This window comes from Vespa mandarinia, chromosome 2 (assembly GCF_050613455.1).
Source record: "Vespa mandarinia isolate Hongniang chromosome 2, ASM5061345v1, whole genome shotgun sequence".
NCBI lineage: Eukaryota > Metazoa > Arthropoda > Insecta > Hymenoptera > Vespidae > Vespa > Vespa mandarinia.
This window is the reverse complement of record NC_140811.1, coordinates 4,341,106-4,360,496: the sequence shown is the minus strand read 5'-3', so window position 1 is coordinate 4,360,496 and position 19,391 is coordinate 4,341,106. Positions and strand designations below refer to the sequence as shown.

Sequence of the window (19,391 nt, the reverse complement as noted above, 5' to 3'; positions counted from 1 at the left end):
TAGATAGTTACTCTTTATTAAAATCCTCCTCCTAAAGACATAGATATTGTTTTACGCGAATTTGATATAACTTAATATCAGTTGTAGTTGCAATTTCGTGAAGGAAAAAAGGATATAATTTTATTAATTGTTTCGTGTTAATTGTTTATAATTTAAATAATAAATTTTCCATATAGGTACAATAAATATAACGTTTAAATAATAATGTAAATTAATAATGTTGTTAATAATCTCTAGAAAAAAAGGAAAAAGATTATTAACCGAACGATTGATAATAATACGTGAGCGAGAAAAAGAAAAAAGAAAAACTAGACAATTAGTTAATGAAAAAATTGATAAGAATATTTATTACTCTCGTTGTTTAATATAAAAAAAATGAATGTTGTCATTCAACGTCGTTGTTTCATGAGATAAGCTTATCAGAATTCGTCATGATCTCTCTTTTGCTTTCGTTACAAAATGGCGAAGGCGAATGAAGAAACGACCGTCTGCATACACGTACATGATTTTCAAGTCGCTGACGTAACATACGTAATTGTTCGAAGTATATGTATCCGGGGAATATGCGAAACAAGAGGCAAAGTCACGTTTGAGTACTCGACGTGAATGGAATATTTTCCTCTCGAGTATTGCATACTGCAAAGTGTTTATGTGTGTGTGTGTATATATATATATACCCATACACATACACATATAATATATTTATGTATATATATATATATATATATACTGTAGAATATATGAATATGTGTATAGGTGTTTGTGTGTGTGTGTGTGTGTGTGTGTGTAGAGAGGGAGAGGTGTATTCTAATATATTCATTTTTCTTAATTTATAATAACATATTTGTCATTAGCATTAACATTTATTTATTCGTTCAACGATATGAACGATGAATATGGAGAAAAGAGAAGAATCGATAAAACTCTTGGATTCTATCGTACCATTTGAAAATTACATCAAACATTTAATAACGTTACTTAAGTATCTTCGAATTTGGCGACAAAGGAATACATTCTCTGTGTCAAAATTATTCGTATTAACCATCACGATTGCGCTATCTCTCTTCGCTAATTTTGTACTTATAATATCTGAACTTTTAATGGTATCGGGTAACTCCGATATCGAGCAACTTTCGAATACCATCAATCCCTTGGGTCTTCACATGACCGGTTTCATCAAATGGATTTATTGTATAAACAAGAGTAAAGAAATTAGTAGGCTTGTTGCTGATTTAAATCGATGTTACTTGCTTTCGAAGAGAATTGAAATTAGTAAGAGAGGTAAAAGAAAGAAAAAAAAAAAAAAAAAAAAAGAAAAGGAAAAAAAAGACGAAACAAAATAATAATTATATAGAAGATAAGTGATTAAAGAAATAAAGAAAGAATTTTTTTAGGATGCGATTTTTCTAAAACAGAAATGGAAACTGTATACAAAAATTCAAGAATATGGCAATATTTATGGACAACGTTTTGCGTTTACGGGATAATTCATTGGTGTTTCAATGCACTTATTCAAAAATATTACGGTCAAGTGAAAACATTAAATACAAGTGATAATAACGTTGACATTGATTACAATTCATTACCATACATAACGTGGCAACCATGGAGTATCGGAACAGTCAAGGGTTATGGTTATTCGTTTATTATTCAATTGATCGGTGCATTAACCTCGACTGTTGGTGCAGCTTGTTACGATAGCTTACATATTTGTATTTTAATGATAATTTGTGGACAATTCCGATGTTTGTACTTTTCATTGATTGAAATTGATACTATCGTAGGTGTGAGGTAAAATTTATTATAATTTATTATGTTATATCATGTAAGAATCTTTTATTGTTATAACATCAAAAAAGGAGAAAAGAATAGCTATTTTGTTTATAGAACAATCGAAGAACTCGAAATGAAATTACGTTATTGCGTTGATCATCATATAGCTGTATTAAAGTAAGTATCTATAAAACGAGCTTGTATATATATATATATATATATATATTTTTTTTTATTTTGTTAATATAATAACGTCAGATATAGATACGTCAAATTTATTTTCATAGAATATCGAAGGATCTGGAAAATTTTGGGAATTTACCAATGTTTGTACAATGTTTAGAAAATATAATCATCATTTGCCTGTTATCCTTTGAAATGACGGTCATAGAATTTAAGGTAGAAACATATATATTTATATATAAAATAGGTATATTAAATAATATTGTAAAATAAAATATTGTTTTTTTTCTCTCTTTTTTTTTTTTTTCAACGTCGAATATGATTTAATCAATGATATCACAATTACAGATGGACTCAGAATCAATAACGAAATTATTGAGTTTAATGGAATACTTTTCGGCATTGTCAGTGCAATTATACATTTTTTGTTTTTACTCTACTCAAATTTATTCATTGGTTGGTATTCATAAAAATAGATAAAAATAAATAAAATCCTTTCAAATTTTCACATCTTTTTAGAGTTTACAAATCGCCGATGCCGTCTATGCATGCAATTGGGAAATGATAATATACGATAAAATAGAAAACACGAAAAAAGATAAGCAATTAACAATGAAAGTTAAACATTTGATATTATTCTTATCATTGCGTGCTCAAAAGCCAATCGTAATGACTGGCGGTCCATTTTACGTATTATCCTTGGAAACTTTTAAATCAGTAAATAAATTCAATCATAATTAAATATCTAATAATTTAGCAAAAATATATACAAATGATAATATAATTATCTATCTATTTTTCTATCTTTTTTTCAGATAATGAGTATTGCAGTTTCAAATGCAGTAATACTTCGACAATTATCCGAAAATTAACAACTTTAATAATTTCATTTTAATTATTAATGAAAAATATATGTATATAGGTATTAATAAAATACGAATAAATTGCATTATTAAACACATTAGTGATCTGATCGATTATTGAAAAATATTTCTAAAGAGAATGTTTCTCTCCGTTCGCCATTTTTACGCTTAGTATTATAAATATATACATATATACATACATATGTATATATATATATATATATATATATATATATATATATATATATATATGAATTCAGTGACGACCTAAGAGTAACTTATTGAAATACATGCGCTCCTAATAAAAAGACGACAATCCGCAGATGACTCGCGCAGTTGGCGCGCATGTAAACACCGCTCGAATCCGAACTCTCATCTGAAGAGGAACGTGACATTAATTTAACACGAACAACATTTTTATCTCTCTTATAGATTATATTTCCATATATCTGTGAAACTAATAAATTTGTACATCTTGTGCTATCTTCTTCATCGACCAAAAGAATATATTCAATGTCAAGAAAAAAAAAAAAAAAAAACTCTTTCAACTCTATATAACATTATAAATTAATTTCAAACGTAATAATTCGAATAAAAATACAATCGATATATTATTAATTATATCATATAATGAGCATTAATAAACGCGTATAAACGATTAGTTTGTTTTCAGTTAATAATACAAAAAATTAAAAGTATACATTTATAAATTTAATAACAGCTCGAAAAAAATTCTAACGATTATTCTAATCGTACAAATATATTTGTTATTAGTGCTTTGATCATCAAACTAATTCTAAAAAGAAAAAAAAAGAAAAAAAAAACTATGCTACTATATAATATAATTAAGATAAATAAATATATATATATATATATGTATATTTATGTATATGTATATGTATATGTATATATATATGTATATTTAATGAAAAGTAATTTTTTTTTATGCGTTCGATTTATATAAAGTCCCGTTCTAGGAGGACGCGTATGCGCACGAGATTTATGGAAGCGCGCGTGACGATGACCTTGAGAAAGCACCGAGAAACTTGATAAAAAGGAGTAGGGAGAAAGAGAGAGGATGTCATCCACCTACAACCGTATAAGAAGCCCGCGCTTATAACAGGAGCGCATACATAACGTGGAAGTCAAAGCGTACCAACTTGAATGGATACTCGCTCGTTACTACGGATACGCGTCTCGACGTTTAAATCCGCGATTGGACTCGTCTCGTAAACGTACTCGACCTTCTTATCTCTCATGCATTCCCATTAAGTGGAAGTTGATATTAGAATGCACGTGGTCGTCCGTCCTTCCGGGAGTTTTATCGTTCGATACTATCGTTCTCTAACGTTTACCTTCATAGGAATAGTATATACAATATTTTACTCATCATGAGATTAAGTAGTTAGATTTAAGAATATATACTCCGTATATATAATTTATATTTGAATTGTTATCATTATTATTGACACTATGTTTATAGATTTTTTTTTAGGCAATAAATTATTTTTTAACAATAATATTACCATTTTTATAAATATATACATATATATATATATATATATATATATATATATATATATGTATATATATATATATGTATATATATATATATATGTACGTATGTATGTATGTATGTATGTATGTATACGTATATTATTGTATACAAAAATAATTATTTTATTTAAAAAATAAATTCCGTAATATTACTTACGTGATACGATTCAATGAAGAAAGAAAGACGAAATATGTGTTATTCTTTCTTGAAAAAGACGAAATATAGTGAAAGACGAAGAGTACGTGTTTTCCATTGAAGAAATATGAAACCTTGAATGGAGATATTTGAATGAGATAACTGAATAAACAGACTCGATTCCAGGATTACTTGCTGAAGTATGATCGCCTGATCGTATATCCGCGACTCGCAGAGTCCTTTACGGCGACATTACGCTTTGGTCCCACACGTTCGTCGAGGTCGACGTCGACGTTGTGTTCACGAGGAGCCAACACCGTCGACGCGACGGAAGCACGTTCACCAACGAATATTATTTTCTAATCCAAAGTTAAAGCCAAGGCAAGTCGATGGGTTTCTAGAATACGATCACGTACCGATACACGCGTATGTATCGTTGACACTCGCCAAGACTCCTCACCTGCCCATCAAAAGACGTAAAGTCATCCACATTGGCCAATCGGTTACACGGCTAACATGCGAGCGAGGAAGTTAAACGACTGTGCTTCCCTCTCTCCTCAATAAACATATACACATATATATATCATCGATACGCTCTAGTATGCTATCTCTACTACGAGCTCAAGAAACTACGTGTATTGTATATATGTATATATGTATGCATACATAATACGTTGACGATCGCAGCGCCACCACCACGCTCGCATGTTCTCTTCGTCGTTACTTGGCGAAATGTGGACGCCTTTCGAGAACTGTTTTTCTTGGCACCCTGAAGTGTAACCCGGGTGTAAACGATCGCTCGTTTCGAAGGCCAACGTAATAGGGATATCGTAATTCGTACTCCTCCAGGAGATCGTACAGAAGTTCTTGGGTAAAGGAAAGAGGTTAGAATAAACAACTCAAAAGTTCAAAATAATACAGAGGGACCTACCTTATCTTACCGAGTTGGTAAGGTAGTTAACGTAGATCTTCCGATTATCATGGAGTATCCTTTTTTTTTTTTTTTTTTTTTTTCAAAAAATAATATATATGAAAATTTATACGATCATATAGTAACATAAAAGCGTCGTTGATTTAGAACACTAATTAGATTTATATCTTGAACGTTTAATTGTCTTCTTCGTCGTCGCTTATTATCTTTCGAGTAGGCTTCGAATTTCCTTTTTTTTCCGTCACGCTCTCCTCCTCATCACTATCGATTATTCGTGAGGACGTAGATTTGTTGTTAGTAGAAATTTCTTCTGGATTATCTTCCTCGTTGTCGGATATAAAAGTAATTTTAGATTTTTTCGAAGTTTTTACTTTGAACGTTTCATCAGAATCTTCGTCGCTATCCAATAAACGTGGTCTTTTGCTCAATGGAGTTTCCTTCTCGTTGGAACTTTGACTTCGATTTCTTTTACCTTCGTCTGCTATAATAAGATAGTGTATGTCATTTTTCTTTTTTTTTTTTTCTATTTATTAAATTAATTATTAATTAAAACGAAAGTAAAATGTCGAGCCATTAAATACCTGATTCATTTGCTTTCCTTTCAATTTCTGTTTCAGATTCAGACGAATCCAAAAGCACTTTAAGGCGACCTTTAGAAACCTTTTTTACATTTTCTAAACATACAGAAAGTATATATATATATATATATATATATATATATATATATATATATATATATATTATAGAATTATCGATTTATCGTTCGTAATTAAATATTTTAAATTAAAGAATTTATATTTGGACTCAAGAATTTATAATTGGAATAATATGATAAGTATCTGTAGAATATTAATATTATTTATCGTGAAGTATTTCCAAATCGATAGAATTCTACGAGAATTTTCTTAAAATTGTGAATTTCCTTATTTATATATATATATGTGTGTATGTGTGTATAAAAAAGAAAAAGAAAAAGTTATCTTTAAAATCGAAAATCGTTAATAACATTTACGAAATCGGTCTTGAGAGAGAGATTGCACCGTTAAATCAGTCGGAAATAAAATAAATAAAAGTTGAAGTTTTCTTTCTTTCTTTCTTTTCTTTTCTGTGTTTCTTTTTCTTTTTTTTTCTTTTTTTTTTTTACTACATAACTATAGACCGAAATCGAAATTGCACGAACGAACGAGTCTCGTAACATAAAACTGTATTAAAGAATGTTAGCTTTCTTTTCTTCTGGCATTCTCAATAAACGTTTCGTCCGTTGATAAATCCCAAATAATCCAATAGCTTTGCGTCAGCAGTAACAGAGGGCAGGAAGGTACTATTTTCTCGTTTTCTCCTTCATAACGAAGCGCCAACAAATCGTACGTACCGATTGCTTGGAAATTACTCTCCGTTTCTTCCTGATTCTCTTCATTTTCTTCTTCCAATGGCCCGACGGTGTCGTCAGCTTTTATATCACGTTTATTCGACCTTTTGGATTTTTCCATGTTCGATGGTACATTCGATTCACGTGAGGTCGATGGTATAGGTTCTAAAAAGATTTAACGAAATGAAGAAAATTTAAATGACTTTAAATCTATATCGAATGGATCGTACAATTGGAACGTACCTTTATTCGCGAAAAATCTTTTTACATTTTCGAATACGTCGTCATTGCCGTCACTGTCACTTTCATCGGTTGAATTATTTTTATTATTGCCGATATTATTCGCAGGCGAATCTTTTAAAATGAAGAAAACGAATCATAAATATATAATAATATTTATATAATTAAAAACTAATACGAAATTTCAAAAAGAAGAATAAAGTTCCAATTATGAATGTCATAATCCTTCATTTAATATATTTCATATCGAGAAATATGTATCTATCGAATATATTGATACTTAATAAATAAATAAATAAATAAATAAATAAATAAATAAATATATATATATATTATTATTTTGTATATATATATATATTATTAATTTTTATTTATTTACTTATATGTATATTAATACTTTCAATAAAAGACAATTTCATTCTACGAATATTCAGTGATATTTGGATCCTTTAGACTCGTTAAATCTCTCGTTATATCGATCAATTAAAATTAAATGAAAAATTACCTTCGATAATGAATTTCCCTTCCAACGAATCGGCAATAAGAACACATCGTTTTCGTATGGTAGATGAGAGCATGTTCGATGGAATTCGCCAATAGATTTCCTGTTGGTCCGCTGGTGGTACTATGCCCATGGCGCGTAGTAATTTTTGGAAACTAGTCGAATTCATTGCATTTGATGAATAATCTGTCAATGGTACCAAGGGGATTCCTTCTGAGCTTTCCTCATCCCGATCTTCCAAAGCATCTTCTAAGGATTCCTTGATCCATTCCAATGACTCCTTCATATCTGATTTATGACAAAACATTTTCATGGATATCTTATACACGAGATCCATTACGGGAACGACTATTAACTTTATCCTACCATTTTCGTCGAATATTATTATGCGTTACCATTTCCTCCCAAATGCATGGAACGTTATACTCGGTAAAACGTTAAGTTCACTCTATCGTAAGTGAAATATGAGGGAGAATAAATTGCTGTTGGACCCTTTATTGTCCCTCTCCCGCAATAGGTAATTCGAAAGTTGTAGAAACGAACTCTTATCAATGAACTCGATCGTGTTATGAAAAATTATATTTATATCCTCATCACTTCTCCTTTACTTCCCTTTAGTGATAAAAGCAACAAAAAGCAACAAAGAAGAAAAAAAAAAAAGAAAAAAAAAAGAAAAGAAAAGGGAGGGTACAAAAACTAACGTCAAATTAGACGTAAGAATCAAAAGTTGTTCGTATTTCTTACTCAGAAAGTTATCACGAGGACATTAGTGCCTTTCAATATAAATCTTTCGTTCCCTGCCCGCAAACCTATCTATCTATATTTACGCGTATTTTGCACGAGAACGAAGAAAAAAACACAAAGAAAAAAGGAAAGAAAAGAAAAAAAAAAAAGAAAAAGGAAAAACAATAAGGAGAGCAAACAAGAAAAAAAAACAGGAGAGGACAAAAAGTCCAAAGTTTTCGATCGGCGTTGTCGCCATGGAATCGTTTTTCCAAAGACGAAGTGGTGTTAAAGTACCAAGGAAGCATTGCAAAAAGCACGAAGATATCGTCATCGATACTCCGGGAAATAAAGGAGGGTCGTTTTCTAACGACAGCAGCTTTCGAAGTCTACGAGAGAAAAGGACGATGGGATTACATCTGACGTGTCCCACATTTGCACACCGAGTAGGTGTTTCACAGGGACAAGCCATTATTTTGCTTTTTTATTTCTCCATTGGTTCTATACCGATAGCGATAGCACGTTGGTAATGCTTTTCGTGGCGAGGATTCGTCCCGAGAGTCCCTTTTTCCCTTTTCTCAACTCAACCCCTCTTAGTTGGTGCCCCTGCAACGAGAAGACATTTGTCCTTCTCGCGAGAACGAAGCTTTAGTCTTGCAACCTTTCGACGTTGACTTCTTTCCATCTCTTTCTCTTCTTTGGTACATCGTAAATCACGAAGTGAAAAGGAAGAAAGATAGAGAGAGAGAGAGAGAGAGAGAGAGAGAGAGAGAGAGAGAGAGAGAGAAAGAGAAAAAGAAAGAAAGAGAGAGAGAGAGAAAGAGAGAGAGAGAGATAGAGAGAAAGAAAGAGAAAGAAAGAGAGAAGTAACTCTTTACTTACTTCCTTCAATGACGTCCTTCAAGAGTCCAGATAATTGTGCATCCGTGTAAAGAAACGTCTTCTGGTCTCGCTTCTTTCTCGACCTTTCTCCTTGCTTCGTCATCCTCGTCCTCGTCTTCGTCGTCGTCGTCGTCGTAGTAGTAGTCGTCGTCGTTCTCTTTTTCGTTGGTTTACTTCGAGCCACGTCGTTACGCCCCGAGGATTTTGTACTTTCTTCCTCGAAGTCCCGATCCTCCTCGTCAGAATTACTGCCAGACTGTGTTTCCCACGACGATTTTCCTTTGCGCACAACAACACGTGGAAAAACGATATAAAACCTTTTTCAAGGTACTATCATCCTCTGTTCATTGGCGAATCCTAAAACGCACGACTTGCTTCTATCGTTTTTCAACGTTCTAATACAATTTCGTCGTTTTCTTTCGTTTTTTGTGTAAAAACATTACATACGTATGTAGTTATAATTTTAATTAAATGGTTACAATTTGGATATATATATATATATATATGAATGCTAATCATATTGTTATTCGTTCTAGTCATTTAATTAGATTTCATATGATTTTCTTTTGCGACATAACTTATTAATTTAGTTATTTAAATATTTAATTTCTTTCAAATCATTCAATATTATTCCAATTTTTCAATTTGATCTCATATTATAAACATTAAGATTTGAAAATTCTTAAAGCAAATGCAATATACTTCGATAGAAGTAACCTTCCTTTTACAGAATATTCTTATTAATTGCAAATAAAAAATGTCGTCATTAAAAAGAAAAAAGAAAGAAGAGAAAACAAAAAATAAATATATCAAAAAAAAAAAAAAATAATTACGAATGTAAACATATATATTTGATTTTGCGAATCACTATATTTTCTATTCTGTATTCTATATTCTCGAATTGTTAATGAAATTTGTCAAATTGCCTATCCAGGATAGAAACCATCAACTCTGGACAGAATGACACTTTCATTCTCGCGCGTTCCACGTTATCGAGATCGATTGCGCGTGTGGAACAATTATGATACCCACTCGAACGTTCTACAAAATGTTTTAACGTTTTCCATTCGATACGAGACAAAGCCGTCCGTTACACTTCATCTCTCGATCTTATATATCTAGGATAGGATACATTGTAATGCATTGAATACAAATAAGGTAAGAGAAGGAAAAACAATATCCACGATAAATATGAAATACCATGTAGTGCCATAACGGATAGCAGGAAGGAAGGAGGAAAGGAAAGAAGAAAGAAAGAAAGAAAGAAAGAAAGAAAGAAAGAAAGAAAAGAATGTTATTGGCACGAGAGTAAGAGTAAGAGGAGAAGTGCAATGGGACTGCATTTCTTGCGCGTTCTTCTATATTAAATAACAAGATTTGTATTCCGCGAAAATTCAAGCACGAACTACGGGAGCTTTCGTTGTGACGTGACGGTAGGAAAAACAAATATCATTTTGTCACTATTTCGTCAATATTTAAAACGGTTAAAAAGCCATCAAGGTGCATGCATATCGTGAATATCGAATCGGACAAACGTATTCGTTTTGAAGTCGAACATATAACGTTACACGTGTTTTATTGTTGAAATAGTCCAATGTTAAACGAGAGAACATGTTTATCGAGCTGCCGAATCTCCCTCTCCGCTCTCCTTCTCTCTCTCTCTCTCTCTCTCTTTCTCTCTTGGTTACAAATTTGTCTATATCCTGAGGGTGCAATAAAAATAACTAAACGATACACGATGTACGATAGTGGATACTAAACAGGATGTCAACAAATTCCCATATAGATATGTTCGACATATCAAAAATAAGAAAAAGAGAAAAAAAAAGTAAAAAAAAGAAGAAGAAAAGAAAAAAGGAAATGAAAGAAACTATTTACGATTTTAAAATACTTCAAATCATTTATACTATCTCTATCATATTCCTTTTTTTTCTTTTTTTTTTTCCTTTTTTTTTAATTAAATTTTACTTCTCTTTGAAAGTATGTAGTTTTCTAAATGTCAATGATAAATGTGTCGAATGTTATTGACGAGCTCTCGCTCGCTTAAATAAAAATAATGAAACAAAGCCAATAAATTTAAAATATAAAATAATAATGAATACGCGGGAATGTTTCTACGATGTATCCGTCGGAAAAGTAAAGACGCCTGCGAAGCCTCCAAATGAAATAACGAGCTTCTCTGAGAGGGGGATGAATTTTCCTGAAAAGTTGCGTTAAAAAGAAGGGGAAAGAGAGAGAGAGAGAGAGAGAGAACGGAAAGGGGGAGGGAGAAAAAGACAGAGAAAAAGAGAGAGAATTTCGCAGCTGCAGTCCATGGAGCGGATAAGAACGCACGACGAGGGTATAATTGCGACAAGGAGTATGCGGTGAATTTTAATTTCGTTATATTTCTACTGCAAAATTTGTGGATTATATAACTGTGAACGTCACGTTCGAAAAGATAAAATGAAATCGATGAATACGTAACGAGGGTGAACGCCTCGTATCAGGAATAATCTCGTTGAAAGCTTTAAAACATACAAAACAAAGAAAAAAAAGAAAAAAAAAAAAACGGAAAAAAAAAGGAAAAAAAGAATTGGAAATTGGAAACCAAATAAGTTGTATTACGGTTGTAAATGGATAGTACGTCGAATATAAAGGATATTCGATCAACGCTGATCAAAATTTTCATCGTTATAAAAATCTTTATCCTTCGTGAAATTTACTATATAAATATATATATATATATATATATATATATATATATATATATATATTCGTTGATGAAATATTCCATCGTTTTATAAAATATTTCCATCAGATATCTATAATACAATGAATAAGGAGATTCGTTTCGATGGTAGAGTGAAAGAAAGAGAGAAAAAGATAGACTTTTGCGGGAAATTAAAATGACCGAACCGCGAACCTTTCGCTATATATATATATCTAGGATTAAAAAAAAAAGATATATAAAAGAAAAAGAGAGAGGGTATGTGTGTGTGTGTGTGAAAGAAAGAGAAAGAAAAGGAGAAAAAAGAGAGAGAGAGAGAAAGAGAGAAACTATACGCTTGGTAATTAATTGATCCTCGATTTTACGTCGGCCGTAGACCGACGACGGTATTGGATCTGGAGAACATCAGAGATACATTTTCATTTGCACTTCAAGCAAATGAATAGAATAAGATATATACGATGCATTGAACGTAGAAAAATATGCTAATTAATTACGAGACTGAAGTGAAAGAAGGAAGAAACGTGAGATAGAATAATGAGTTTGAAAGGAAAAAGGATATATACATGTATGTACGTATTTACGTATGTGATGAAATTGCGTAATTGAGATCAAATGGATTAAATAATTAAATATAAGTTGGTTGCAAAATACAAAGAAAAAAAAAAATACTATTAATATTGTTTATTTTCTATTCAGGTTATTTCATTCTTAGGCTAACAATAAGACTATCATGTGTCAATTCTTTCAATTATAAATTGACGTCGAATTTGTTTGTACATATAATATTTATATGTACATATTATCTAAGTATATATATATATATATATATATATATATATATATATATATATATATATATATATGAATGACTATGACGAATCGAGAAGTAGAAATTGTAGGAAGCTCGTTCACTGCTGGTAATATCGGTAACAGGCTTTTTTCTGGAAAGGCTAAACGTCAGAAAAAAAAAAAAACAAAAAGAAAAAACTGATCACTCTAAAAATTGATCTCAGCTATTTTGTACGTTCGAGCGAGAGGGAGGAGTTCTTTCTCTATGTTTTTCTCACTCTCATACATTGTCTTCAATGATCGCATTAACCATTTGGATCCATGCTGGTGGATTTTCTTTGAGTATGGTAAAAAAGATAAATGCGAATGGAATGGAATGGGTTAAGAAACATGAGTCCACTTCGGACAAGAGAGGATAACTCACCGTGATTACTTTTTCTAGATCGTTTTTTATAGAGTTCCTTTCGATCCTTGACTAGTCCCAATTCTAAAAGCTTTTCTTTGATCTTCAATTTTGTTCGTTTTATTCTTAAACCATTGTAAATAAGTTCCACTGGATCTGTCAAATAGACATGAATTAAATATTATTATTTCAAATGATTCCTAAACGATTTGTTTTAAATCATTTAATACATTTACATCAAATAATTTTTTTTTTAAAGGGAAAGGAAGTATAATTAAAAAATCGTATAGATACGTGGATTGATATATTTATATATATTAAAAAAAAAGAAAAAAAAAAAAAAAGAGGACAAAAAGGTTTCGGTGGAAAATGATCGAAGAGTAGATATTAGTAATATCAAGGAAACCTTCAGGCATATTAAAGTCATAAACACACGAAATAAAGATGATAAAAAGTATATAAGTTGGAAAAATAAAATACGGTAATTACCTTCATCCTCTCTCAATTGTTCCCAAAGTTCTGTGAGTTGAGAGATCTCCTCTTCGGACCATTCCTTCGGTAACCTCTTCTGTATCTCGTTTCTTACAGCCTGAACATGATTAAAGAATAAGAAAGGAGGAATATCTTCAATGTGATTATAATTTCAGAATGCGTTCGAGTAAAAAATACGAGGAGAACCATCAGCTCATTTTCCGACGATTAACCTTTCGCTCTTTCTTTAAGAAAGAAAAAGAAAGAGAGATATAGAGACAGAAAGGGATTTTACGAAGGCCAATGCCTAAATGGCTGTCGCCTACTACTCCATGAACTAAATGAATGTCAAACGAACACGCTCTGCTTTTACTCTGTGAAGGAATCTTTCTCTCTCTCTTTCTCTTTCTCTCTTTCTACCTCTGTTTCTCTCTATTCCTTGGTGCTTTTCGAGTCACGAGGGTGAAGCGTACTCGCGCATGAAATTATTTAAATGAAACGCTTCCTTGCCTAAGCTCTCCTTCGAAGAGAGTTTGTCAAGGAATAAATAATAGGGTCAGCCCTTTTCCTCCCCACCCCCCTTACCCCGTCCTCCTGTCGATCTCGATCTTTCGTTCTGATTTTCTACTTTACTCGTTTATCGAAAGAACCTACTTGAAAGTTCTGCAGAACCATCATACCTCTTATCATCGGCCGATGACGATCGGACACTTATGATTAATCGTCAATTTCGAGAGCTACGTAATTGTTCTTTCACGAGTTGAATGACGTCAATCGTCGAATAATGAAATGGCAGATCGAAGATCTGCGAGAGGGATTCTGTATATGTTACGCAGAAAGAAAACTTCGTTTAATTTTAGTCTTCTCATTCCTTCCTAATGAATACGGTCTATTGAATATCTCTTGCTATTTTTTTTCCCCTCCCTTTTTCTCTCTCAATCATCGATAAGTGCGATATATTGAAAATCAATGAACGGGTTATTATTTCAAGATCTTTAACATCTATATAAAAGGTGAAGAAAGGGATCGATTTCAAGCGTATTTCAAGGAATTAAAAATATGCAGACTTCAGTGATGCACTTGCTACACGTTATGAAATATTCAAGAAATGCTTTTAATATCAGCGAGACCTAGAACGAAGTAAGGGAAGTATTAATCGAAATATTATAGATAGTTTCTAAAGAAATATTCTGAACGATCGATTACAAGATGAGTTCTTCAATCTTTGTACATCTACGGTTTACCGTGCTTATTCAATTTTTATAAAAATATACGATTCTTTGTGTTGAGAAATTTGAATATTATTCTTTGGAGAAAATGTTTCTTCATGGAAGTAAAGTTAAAAGGATGAAAGAATGAGCTTCGAGTCCACTTTCTCTCTCTCCTTCACCCTCCCCCTCCCTCTCTCTCTCTTTTTCTTTCATGACAAGAAATCTTTTCCTTCCTTCTGACGCAGCGTTTTTCTTATCTTGACTTGGAAGCTTGTCTTTACGAGAGAGTTATGATCTTGGATACTTTGGTTCGATGTCATTGAATTTTTTTTAATGTTCTTATCTTCCTACGCGACGTTTCAATGTCATTTAAGCGATTTCAAGAAATTTCCTACTTGAGGACTCAAGAAGTTAAAGTGATATCGATGCCACCATTATTCGAATTACCTCTATAGGAGGTATATGCTAAGCGTTCTGTGTGAACGGGAGCAGAATATGAGGTTTTCATTGAAGCAAATGAGAGACAGACGGGTAGTCAGACAGACAGTGAGAGAATAAGAGAAGGAGAGAGAGAGGGAGAGAGAGAGAAAGAGAGGGAGAGAGAGATAGAGAGATAAGTAGAGAGAGAGAGAGAGAGAGAGAGGGAGAGGAAGGTATATACTCCTATTTCACGTATTTGCGCACCTATGATTAATCTTCCAATTCGGGTATGAGTTATGCTCCGTAACGGGATCTGAATAGCTGCAAATGGGTGCGCTACAATATCTTATGGCAATACGAATTAGACAGATGTCAAGCGAACATTTGCACCGTTTATCTTACCATTGTCCTCTAAATCGTCTTGCTGTTTATCAAAATATAGACAATCGAAATAACTTGTGGAAAAAAAGGGAAAAATTATATTAATATATTTCAACGTGTAACGTGAAAATATGAGAAATATATGTACGATATTTCATTTAATTTTGAAGTCCGTTACGTTTTACATGACGTCGAGATAATATAAGAAATTCTCTGTGGTCGTTTCTAAAAATGATGGGCTTGACAGCAGAGGGGTCGTCGAAATTGGTTTCAAAAAATATCACTCGAGTTAATCTCCGTTCGCGATATGATCCCGATTTACGTTGCCGAAAATATCAAGTACTAAATCATTTTTCTCTTTCTTCTTCGTTTTTCTTTTTTTTTTCTTTTCTTTTCTTTTCTTTTCTTTTCTTTTCTTTTCTTGTTAAACGGCATTGAAAAATATTCTTTATAGAAATTTCGTGGAAAAAGTTCGGATGACTTTATACAGGCAACTGATAAGACATACGACGGGTCAAAAGACATATATGATATAGGTGTTACACGAAAAAATTATGTTTCAGATTGATAAAAACGATAGAGGCGCTACTTTTCTCTGTCTCTCTTTCTACTCATCGGTTGATTTACGAGAAACGTTTGGTTGGTTTTATAAAAGCACGACTGGTCGACGTTGAAAGGGTACGTGTATGTACACATATATATATATATATGTATGTGTGTGTGTGTGTGTATGTGTGCGCGCGGATGCGATCTAACCAAAAGGTGTCATTCTCAACATTATACCGAAACAGTAGCTCGTTCTACGTGACAGCATTATGTGAGCTCGTAAAAACGTCGAGAGAGAGAAAGAGAGAGAGAGAGAGAAAGAGAGAGAGAAAGAGAGAGAAAGAGACTTGCTCAAAATGTCAAGAAAATACTATACCGAAGAAAATTCTTCTATTACGACTCGTTGAACGAAGATCCTTTGAAACTATTTTCTATCTTTTCTTTGTCTTTTTTCTATTCTTCTTTCTTTCCTTTTCTTTTCATAATCGAATCCATTCTACGAAAGTTACGAAATATTCCCTTAAAAATACAATAAATTCTCGAACGATATGGAATTATTTACGAGATATAATTATTATTGATTTTTCGAAACGATAAGCTTTAACGTACATGTGTGTTTTTTTCTTTTGCTTCGAGTTATCGATCGTAAAAAAAGAGTCGGGACGGGACAGGACGGGACGGGAAGGGAAGAGTGGGTAGGGGGGGGGGAGGGAAGTGGGATGAATACGAAAGATTCTGTTTTGTAAAGCAGCGAGGTGCCTCGTCATCGACAGAAACATTTTTCCGCTCTCTTTCCTCCAGATCGTGTTCCATCCGTTAGCTTGAATTCTTAAAGCAAGAGAAGAGTGAGAGGGCGATAGGAAGAGAGGGTGGGAGGGAGGGAAGGAGAGTAGGGACCCGGCGCGTTTGTAAAACCTCCACTCGTCTTCTCGTTTCACCCTCGCCTATTTTCGAGAGCTCAAGAGGATGATATAAATGTTTATATATGTGTATTGCACGGGGCAAAAGGCAAACACGCGTACCGATAGCTTTTCACGCCGCGAAATGAAAGACCGCGATAGAAAGACAGAGATAGAAAGATTGTGAAAGAGAGCAAGGAGAAAAAAAAAAGAAAAAAGGAAAACAAAAAAAAGGAGATAGTGAATTTAGAGGAAGAAGAAGAAGAATAAGAAGAAGAAGGAAAGAAGTTAACGGAAATGGAGTATTGGTGGTGACGAAGGGAAAGGCTAAGATATTTTCGTACTTTTACTGAAGGGAAAGCAGAGGCATGAAAGCAGCATACGCGGGCTATAGAAACCCGTCGACGGAAACCTTGATCCGTTCGCGAAGACGAGCTAAGAGGAAGGAGAATGTGATGTAGAAAAAGGAAAGAAAGAGAGAGGGAGAGAGAGAGAGAGAGAGAGAGAAAAGGGAAATCGTTGTGAGAGAAGAAATAAGAAAAGAGATGTATGCGAAAAGAAAAGAGAGAGAGAGAGAGAGAGAGAGAGAGAGAGAGAAAATCGTCGTGAGAGAAGAAATAAGAAAAGAGACGTATGAGAAAAGGAAAGAAAGAAAAAGAGAGAGAAATAGAGGGAAAGGTGGAGCTCCAAGTAGGAATTGTCTCCCTAGAGAATTTACAGTTCCTGGAGCAATTCCCGAGCTCCATTTTTTGCATATGTTCAGGCCGTCTACGAAGGTAGTCCAGAAACTTATTTTCGCGGCCCGTCTTTCTCCTTCTCTCTATCTCCATCTTTCTTATTTCGCATCTTACTCCTTTGCCCTTCTCGCAATCCTCGTAAATCATCGATCCTGTCACGTACGCCCAGCCGCCAAGCAGCAACTCGCTACTAAGGAAGAAGAGAAGGGAGAAGAGAAAAAAAGTGGAGAAGAGTGAAAGGAGGATCGAAAGAACGTTCAAATACTTTCCCGTAAACGCTGATACGAGCAACAGCAGGCGTGATCATGAACAATCTTTTAGGTGGAACGCTTCCCAGAATCCTTTCTGTCTTTTTTCTTCTTTCTTTCTTTCTTTCTTTCTTCTTTCCTTTTTTTTTTTTTTTTTTTTAACTTTGGTGGCCATTCTTGTCTCCTCTTATCGTTCTTACTTTTGTCATTTTGGCTTCGATCGATCTTGCTTGGACCAGCCGTGTTCTCCTGTCGATCGTTTCATGAATTGACGATGGACAAAGAAGAAGGTCAAGATATTTTTCTTAGAAATAAAAAGAGAGGAAAAGAAAAAGAAAAAGAGAGAGAGAGAGAGAGAGAGAAAGAGTAATTTTATGATATTTGATTATCGGATAATAGGATATACATACATATATATTATAGCTGAATAAATAGAGAATATTAAATATTTTTCACTAGCATTATATCGTTCATCTTCTTTCTTTCTTTTTTGTTTTTCTTGTTTGTTTCTTTTTCGCCTTCTCCTTCCATCACACGATAGTTCGCGTGGAGTTGAAGGAAAGAAAAAAGAAATAAGGGGAACAAAAAAAAAAAAAAAAAAAACAAGAAAAAAAAAAAGAAGGAAAAAGAAAAACGAATTCGTGGAACGCAAAGGGGGAAATGGAAAAGCCGTGTTGGCCTAATTCAACGTGTTTCTTTAATGTATGACTCGGCAAAGTAGGATTATCGCAAAAGTAGAGTGTCAAGTAGGATGTTGAACGACACATATTTTAAAAGTTGGCTTATATATATATATATACATATACATACATACATATATGTATATATGATACCGGCACAAAACTTACGTACCTTGGAATTGACGACTAAGCACATCTCTTTCAGTTTCTTAATAACACCACGACGTGTGCGAGTTTCGTTGATGAGTCTGTTGAGTATCCAATCGATCAGATCTGAAACAATAGCACAGGCATACTTTATATCTCCCCTTTCCACTTTTATATATCAAGTATACTTCCGTTCGAGATTTCATCTTAGCTTTATTGTATTAATGAAGGCAGAAAATAATAAATCTGCTATGTTCTACAATCTAACATTCCCGGTGAACGTTTTATATTTATTATCTCTTGAGCTTCGTTCGTTTTGTCGATCCGAAATAAATAATACGAGGAATGGAATATGAAAAAGAAAACGGAAAAGAAAAGCGTTATTTATATCTTTTGCTTGGGTCATCGGTATTTCCGCATGGAGCACTTTAACGACTTGTAACGAATTGATGAATCTCTAACGACGAAAATTCTTTTATTTGCTCTATCATTATTTATTCACGTATTATACCCGTCGTTGTTAAAGATAAAAGAAAGAAAAAAAGGAAAAAAAAAAAACAGGAGAGATAAAAGAAAAAAAGAAAATA

General features: G+C 33.0%; 2 protein-coding genes across 6 annotated transcripts in view; one reads left to right on the top strand and one right to left on the bottom strand.

The window, feature by feature from the left end:
* Positions 1-39: 39 nt before the first annotated feature.
* Positions 40-2,879, top strand: LOC118451499 (4-vinylanisole receptor-like). 3 transcript variants are annotated; one of them, XM_035888142.2, is made up of 8 exons: positions 40-176; positions 855-1,281; positions 1,395-1,791; positions 1,888-1,950; positions 2,061-2,172; positions 2,305-2,412; positions 2,476-2,673; positions 2,772-2,879. In XM_035888142.2, the coding sequence occupies exons 2-8, from the start codon at positions 891-893 to the stop codon at positions 2,826-2,828; spliced, it is 1,326 nt and encodes a 441-aa protein (XP_035744035.2). In that variant the 5' UTR covers positions 40-176; positions 855-890; the 3' UTR covers positions 2,829-2,879. The 3 variants fall into 3 exon arrangements, with proteins under 3 accessions (XP_035744035.2, XP_085520945.1, XP_085520946.1); XM_085664819.1 differs by having other exon boundaries at positions 1,873-1,950; XM_085664820.1 differs by lacking the exon at positions 40-176 and having other exon boundaries at positions 849-1,281; positions 1,873-1,950.
* A 2,684-nt stretch (positions 2,880-5,563) lies between these two features.
* The window catches only part of timeout (circadian regulator timeout), a 165,468-nt gene continuing 151,640 nt past the window's right edge, over positions 5,564-19,391 (bottom strand). For 2 of the 3 annotated variants that reach the window (XM_035888137.2, XM_035888132.2), the window contains exons 20-28: positions 18,830-18,930; positions 13,554-13,653; positions 13,086-13,220; positions 9,160-9,438; positions 7,558-7,842; positions 7,056-7,166; positions 6,816-6,977; positions 6,025-6,117; positions 5,564-5,924 (exon numbers count right to left, since the gene is read on the bottom strand). In XM_035888137.2, coding sequence (XP_035744030.1) covers positions 5,620-5,924; positions 6,025-6,117; positions 6,816-6,977; positions 7,056-7,166; positions 7,558-7,842; positions 9,160-9,438; positions 13,086-13,220; positions 13,554-13,653; positions 18,830-18,930 — 1,571 coding nt within the window. In that variant the 3' untranslated portion in view covers positions 5,564-5,619. The remainder of the gene's footprint in view (positions 5,925-6,024; positions 6,118-6,815; positions 6,978-7,055; positions 7,167-7,557; positions 7,843-9,159; positions 9,439-13,085; positions 13,221-13,553; positions 13,654-18,829; positions 18,931-19,391) is intronic. The other variant, XM_035888140.2, reaches the window with a different exon arrangement.